Source organism: Giraffa tippelskirchi, chromosome 1, assembly GCF_054371585.1.
Source record: "Giraffa tippelskirchi isolate mGirTip1 chromosome 1, T2T-mGirTip1v1.2.pri, whole genome shotgun sequence".
In the NCBI taxonomy this organism is placed as follows: Eukaryota; Metazoa; Chordata; class Mammalia; order Artiodactyla; family Giraffidae; genus Giraffa; species Giraffa tippelskirchi.
This window is the reverse complement of record NC_137275.1, coordinates 104,515,505-104,522,834: the sequence shown is the minus strand read 5'-3', so window position 1 is coordinate 104,522,834 and position 7,330 is coordinate 104,515,505. Positions and strand designations below refer to the sequence as shown.

General features: G+C 37.5%; 1 protein-coding gene across 1 annotated transcript in view; it reads right to left on the bottom strand.

Moving 5' to 3' along the window:
* Window positions 1–5,084: 5,084 nt before the first annotated feature.
* Window positions 5,085–7,330, bottom strand: part of LOC145505423 (uncharacterized) — a 122,080-nt gene continuing 119,834 nt past the window's right edge. The window contains exon 2 of the mRNA XM_081487562.1: window positions 5,085–5,139. Within this exon, the coding sequence (XP_081343688.1) occupies window positions 5,110–5,139 (30 nt within the window). The 3' untranslated portion in view covers window positions 5,085–5,109. The remainder of the gene's footprint in view (window positions 5,140–7,330) is intronic.

Genomic DNA, 7,330 nt, shown 5'->3' with positions numbered 1-7,330 from the left:
TAATTTTGGGGGCTTCAAAATCACTGCATACGGTGACTGCAGCCATGAAATTAAAAGATGCTTGCTCCTTGGAAGAAAAGTTATGACTAACCTAGACAGCATATTAAAAAGCAGAGACATTACTTTGCCAACAAAAGTCCATCTAGTCAAAAGCTTTGGTTTTTCCAGTAGTCATGTATGGATGTGAGAGTTGGACTATAAAGAAAGCTGAGTGCTGAAGAATTGATGCTTTTGAACTGTGGTGTTGGAGAAGGTGCTTGAGAGTCCCTTGCACTGCAAGGAGATCCAACCAGTCCATCCTAAAGGAAATCAGTCCTGAATATTCATTGGAAGGACTGGTGCTGAAGCTGAAGGTCCAATACTTTGGCCACCTGATGCAAAGAACTGACTCATTGGAAAAGACCCTGATGCTGGGAAAGATTGAAGGCAGGAGGAGAAGGGGATGACAGAGGATAAGATGGTTGGGTGGCGTCACCAACTCAATGGACATGAGTTTGAGCAAGCTCCAGGATTTGGTGATGGACAGGGAGGTCTGGCGTGCTGCAGTCCGTGGGGTTGCAAAGAGTCGGACACAACTGAGCGACTGAACTGAAATGAATATAGCAGTATTATAAACTAGAAAATTAGATAAGGATTATAAACTGGAAAATTAGATAAGGGTTACATGCTACATTATAAATGAAAGGAGTATATAAAAATTTACCCATTTTCGGGAACCCCCTTACACTGTTGGTGGGAATGCAAACTAGTACAGCCACTATGGAGAACAGTGTGGAGATTCCTTAAAAAACTGGGAATAGAACTGCCATGTGACCCAGCAATCCCACCGCTGGGCATACACACTGAGGAAACCAGAATTGAAAGGGACGCGTGTACCCCAATGTTCATCGCAGCACTGTTTACAATAGCCAGGACATGGAAGCAACCTAGATGTCCATCAGCAGACGAATAGATAAGGAAGCTGTGGTACATATACACAATGGAGTATTACTCAGCTATTAAAAAGAATACATTTGAATCAGTTCTACTGAGATGGATAAAACTGGAGCCCATTATACAGAGTGAAGTAAGCCAGAAAAAAAACCACCAATACAGTATACTAATGCATATATACGGAATTTGAAAGATGGTAATGATAACCCTATATTCGAGACAGAATAAGAGACACAGATGCATAGAACAGTCTTATGGACTCTGAGGGAGAAGGTGAGGGTGGGATGTTCTGGGAGAATAGCATTGAAACATGTATATTATCATATGTGAAACAGAACACCATTCCAGGTTCGATGCATGAGACAAATGCCCAGGGCTGGGGCAATGGGATGACCCAGAGGGATGGGATGGGGAGGGAGGTGGGAGGGGGGTTCAGGATGGGGAACACATGTAAACCCATGGCTGATTCATGTCAATGTAGAGCAAAAACCACTACAATAATGTAAAGTAATTAGCCCCCAACTAAAATAAATAAATTTATTTTTTTAAAAAATTACCCATTTTCAAACTAACAGTAGCATTTTCCTTTGACATTTAGACACTTTTTCTCTGAATCATTTCCTAATTATAACTATTTACAATAGACAATATTTGGAAATGGTCAAAATCTTCAACAATGTAATTGAATACTGTGAAGCCATTAAAATGGACATTTCAAAAAAATATAATGTCATGGAAAAGATTCTACAATGATATAGTGAGTGGAGGAGTCAGAGAACAAAACTGAAAATACAATGTGACTTCAATTTAGTATTTCCATTCTCCACTGGAAAGAGAGAGCGTGAGAGTGACAGTGAGAAAGAAGAACGGGAAATGCACAGTAAAAGCATTGAAAGGAAATCAATCAGCAAAATGTTGACAAAATTATCTCTGGGTGATGCCATAGAAGAATTTAATTTTCTAAGTTTTTCTTTATTTTTGAGCTTTTATAGCAATAATAACTTTTGTTAACAAAATTTCCTCCTTATTTTGTGTATTTTTTTTTTAGCATCTATACTATCAGCAGGTACTGCAGCAATGATCATGTTAACTCTTCCACAAAACTAGGATTTCTTGGGGAAGAGAGCCTTGTTTATTTATCTTTATGCTCTCAGCACATAGAGCTTAACAAATGTTTGTTAAATTTTAAAGCTTGAGATAATGAGAAAATAAAAAACAATAAAAACAATAAAAACCTCACAATATAACTAACACTCAACTCTTAGGGCTTTGGACCATCCCTTGTGGCTCAGACGGTAAAGAATCTGCCTGCAACGAGACCTGGGTTTGATCCCTGGGTTGGGAAGATCCCCTGGAGGAGGGCGTGGCCACCCACTCCAGTATTCTTGCCTGTAGAATCCCATGGACAGAGGAGCCTGGTGGGCTAGTCTATGGGGTTGCAAAGAGTCAGACATGACTGAACAACTAAGCACAGCACAGCACATCAGGGCTTCCCAGGTGGTTCAGTGGTAACGAATTCACCTGCGGTGCAGGAGATGAAGGTTCGATTCCTGAGCCTGGAAGATCCCCTGGAGAAGGAAATGGCAACCAACTTCAGTATTCTTGCCTGGAAAATCCCATGGACAGAGGAGCCTTGTGGGCTATAATCTATGGGGTCGCAAGAGTCAGGCATGACTAAGCCACTAAAGAAACAAAAAAATCAGAGTACTCCTCCTCTAGTCCAAGTGCTAACATCTGTCACACTGTTCTATCATCTTTCTATCTATATCATTGCTCATGTCATATGTCACCCTTACAGAATAAAAATACTCTTCCACACAAACATAATACCATTATCACAATCAAGAAATTTAATACTATGTAGTAATATTATATTCAAATTTCCCCAGTTGTCTGAATAACGTTTATAGCTTTTTGTTTGTTTAATTCAAGACCCAAACAAGGATCAAGCATTGCATTTAGGTGATAGGTTACCCTAGCCTCTTTTACTCTAGGTAAAAAAAGGTGTTGTTTCTTTTTTTTAACCTAAAAGTGGGTTCTGGGTTTTTTTCTTTGACTTTCATGACCACCATTTTTAAGCATCTAGCCCAGGTGTTTTGTAGAATGTCCACAATTTCAGTTTGTCTGACTGCTTCCTCACAATTAGAAGCAGTTGAAATATTTTTGACAAAAATACTAAAAAGATGATATAATGTCTTTCTTAAATGCATCACATTTGGAGGTACATAATATCCACTTGTCCCATTATATTTATGCTATTTTTAACATAAGTTTTAAAAGTTTTGTAATTCCTTCCAACTGCCATCATGGCTGTATCCCACAGATTTAGATAAGTAAATTCCTTTCATTCAATTCTAAATATCAACTTCCACTATAAATTCTTTAACCCATAAATTACATAGATATGTGTTTTGACATTCCAAACAAAATTTCCTCATTGTTTTTACTATTTTTTTAGACTTCATATTTTGAAATAATTGAAATTACTGGAAATTTACCTGAAAGTTTCAGAAATGTACACAAAGCTCCTGCATATCCAGTTTTTGAGCACATCCTTACTGGTATATCAAAATATTTCAGATTTGTACTTTCCTAATCCTGAAGTGGAGGTAGACAATATTCTAAGATTCTTGGTCCCTTTTATGTGTGTGTGTCAGTCAGTTAGTTGTGTCCGACTCTTTGTGGCCCAATGGACTGTAGCCCATGGGGCTCCTTTGTCCATGGAATTTTCCAGCCAAGAATACTGGAGTGGGTTGTCATTTTCTTCTCCAGGGGATCTCGCCAACACAGGGATTGAACCCATGTCTCCTACATCTCCTGCATTGGCAGGCAGATTGTTTATCATTAGTGCCATCTGGGAAGCGCTGGTACCTTTTATAAGGTGCGTGTTTGGGAGATCAGTCACTTCAGTCATGTGGACTATAGCCCACCAGCCTACTCTGTCCATGGGATTCTCCAGGCAAGGATACTGGATACAAGGTAATGGAATTTAAAAACAGGATCTGTGCAGTACATGCTTTCTTTTTGTGTGTTTTTAAATGACTATAATGAGGCATCATGAGATGGAGATGAGTGCATGAATTTGTAAGTCAAAGCGCAAGGTTCCTGCTTTGACCAGCCAAGCTGCCAGCTTTGTAACCTAGGGGCATTATCCTCCCTGATATTTGGTTTCCTCATCTTTAAAAAAGTTACTTAAAAAAATAGTAACAACAAAAACAATAATGATAACAAAGAAGGGAAGGGTAATGATATGTGATTATAGTAATCTGATGGGTATTATTCTAAGTTCTTATATAAATACTTAATTTTCACAACAATATTGTTGTTATGCCCATTTTACAGATGAAATAAATGAAGATCATAATAAAATATTTGTATCATTCGAATAAAATGAAGTATGCGGATGTGATATGGATTCAAATTGTTTGAGTCCACTTATATGTGAATTTTTTTCAACAGTTAATACTACAGTATTACACTATCTAAGGCTGGTTGAATGAGGGGATGTGGGACCTCAGATTCAGCGGAATAGCAAGCATATTTGGAGGGTCAAGTATAAAATACACACAGATTTTGGACTTAACCTCCTAGTTGTTCAAGGGTCAATTGTATATGTATACATATAATCACTCAATTATTTATTGATTCAATCAGTGAGTATCTATTAAGTATTTACTAAGTACCATATGCAATTTTTATGCTAAGTATAAAATAAAACAATGTATACATGTTAAAGTTTATCGTTATATATGCATATCTGCATGTTTATAGCTCCATAGAAAGTTTATTTGAAAGTACCATACAACAAAAATATAATGTAAGTCACATATGTAATTTAAAATTTCCTAGTAGCTGTAGTAAAATGGCTTTATTAAAGGTGAAATAAATTTTAATTATATATTTTATTTTACATAGTATATCCAAGATATTGTCATTCTAACATGTAAATGTAAAACAATTATTAATGATATATTTTACACTTTTTTAGTCTTCAAAATCCATCACAAATTTTATACTTAGCACATCTCAGTTAGAACAAGTCACAGCTTAAGTTCACAACAATCACGTGTTAGTGGCATCTGTTGGATATTTCAGGTCTAGAATAATATACAAAAAACTGACTGGGAGATGGAAGAGGGAGAGGAATTTACCTTTTATTATATATCCTTTCATACTTTAGATTCTTGTATGCTGTGTACTTGTTGCCTAATCAAAGAAATTTGAAAAAATATATTAATACATTAAAAGCATCATGTTTCTATCTGTGCATGTGTGTGCATTCTTGTCTGTCAGTGGTTTTCAATTGCGGGTGATTCCTCGTCCCCCTCAGGAGACATATGGAAACTTTTGGAGATATTTTGGGTAGGTGGGTGGGGACCACTGGCATCCAGTGAGTAGATGTGAGGAGTGCAGTTATAGATCCTACAATGTATGTTACAGCACCCACCCCCCCAATAAGAATTATATGACCCAAAGTATCAACAGTGCTGAGGTTGAAAAACTCTTCTATGTTATGTGCTTCAAAAAGTAAAAATTTCAGTGTCTACTTGTTACCAGGCATTATCAAGACCTGGATATACAAAGAAGGTTTACACACAGCGCCTGCACTTCAATGGCTCACAGTCTAGTGAGGGAGGGAGACAATAGGCAAATTATTGCAGAAATGTGATAAATTTGAGAACAGAGTAGAAAGAAGGTATTAAGAAAGAATTAAAATATCTGTAAACATATTCATTAACTAGAAAGCCACTTGTTAGAAGCATCAATTTGAATAGAATAATTGAAATTGAGGGCTTCCCAGGTGGTGCTAGTAGTCAAGATCCTGCCTGCCAATGCAGGAGATTTAAGAGACCTGGGTTCCATCCCTGGGTTGGGAAGATCCCCTGGAGAGGGTCATGGCAACCCACTCCAATATTCTTGCCTGGAGGATCCCACGTATAGGGGAGCCTGATGGCCTCAGTCCATGGGGTTGCAAAGAGTCGGACACAGCTGAAGCAATTCAGCCCCTACACAAGCAGTTGAAATTGAAACATCAATTTCAGAAGTTATTTTCTACCAAATCCTCAGGTTGAGAGTGTAGCACTTTATTCAAAGGCTTTAGTGTGCCTCTGTACCACTCTAATGTCAATAAAAGATGTCTGGGAAGAACCCTTAATTTGGTTATAACATCTGTTACTCTATTTCTGTGCTGAGTATTACATTTTGGAACTTTAAAAGGACTCTGATATATCTTAAGAAGAATGTGTAAGTCATGACTAATTGTTGTTGCTGTCTGAAAGAGACTGCTATATTTTATAAGAACGACAGTCCAAAGGATTATCGTGTTTTGCATATTTCTTCCCAAGAATGTCTCCACTTTTCTGAGAGGCTCCCAAGTTCAACCATATTTCATTACCTATCAAAAAAATGAGACAAAAACTCAGACTGTGAATTCCACTGGCTTTGTTTAGGTTTTCTTAAACCTTAATGCTCTCGTATTTTTGCTTTGGTTTAGTTTTTCACAAGTGAGCTCACAAAAGTGTTGTACACATCTGTTTGCAGGTTGAAAAAAATCTTGTGTCCTTCTCACTGCCTGCAAACTGCCAATACAAGGGGCAGCACAGGGCAGTAGTGATGGGCAAGTGCTCTGGCATCTGGTAAGACCTAGGTTTGAGTCCTGGTTTCACCTCCTAAGCTGCAGCACAGCTTACTTAACTTCACTAAACTTCTGTATCCTCATGTAAAATGTCTGTCATTCAACAAGATCAAATAAGATAGCATATTAAATTCACTATCATTGCTAGGAATGAAGTAATGGGAGCTGTTATTATCCGAATGGCACGAAACGAAAAGCAGCCTTTTAAGCTACAAGTCAGAATAGAGCTCATGGGTTTTTCTCCACCAGAAATTATTTATGTTTTCATAGTCATTATGTTTCCAAAAAATAAGTGATTCCCCACCTTTTTATTTGAACCTTAATTAGAGAAATCTGAGTACTGCTTTGGTGCTCTGGGCTGAATTGGTTCACATTTGCATTCACTATTCATTTCTTGCTACCTTTCACCACTGTGCTGTTAGAACACTGTACTAGCTCCTGTTTTTTTATGTCTATGCTTCTTTCCAGCTAAGTTCACGTTGTGTATTTAAAACTCAACTGTCTTGGAAAATTCCCCCTTGGATCCTCATTATCACACTAACTAAACCTCACTAAATAGTAACCTGTATCTGTTTAGCAACGAGCCCATCTTCAATAGCTTGAAAAAATATAGTGCCATTCCACAGACTTCACATCTATATGCAGAGACAAGAGGCTTCTTCTTGACTTGTAATTTCAACAGACCAAGTGATTGTAATGTTACTGTGGTAAAAAATGCAGCTGCATTTTTTCATGCTTTCTAGAAAAGTTGAGATGCAATCT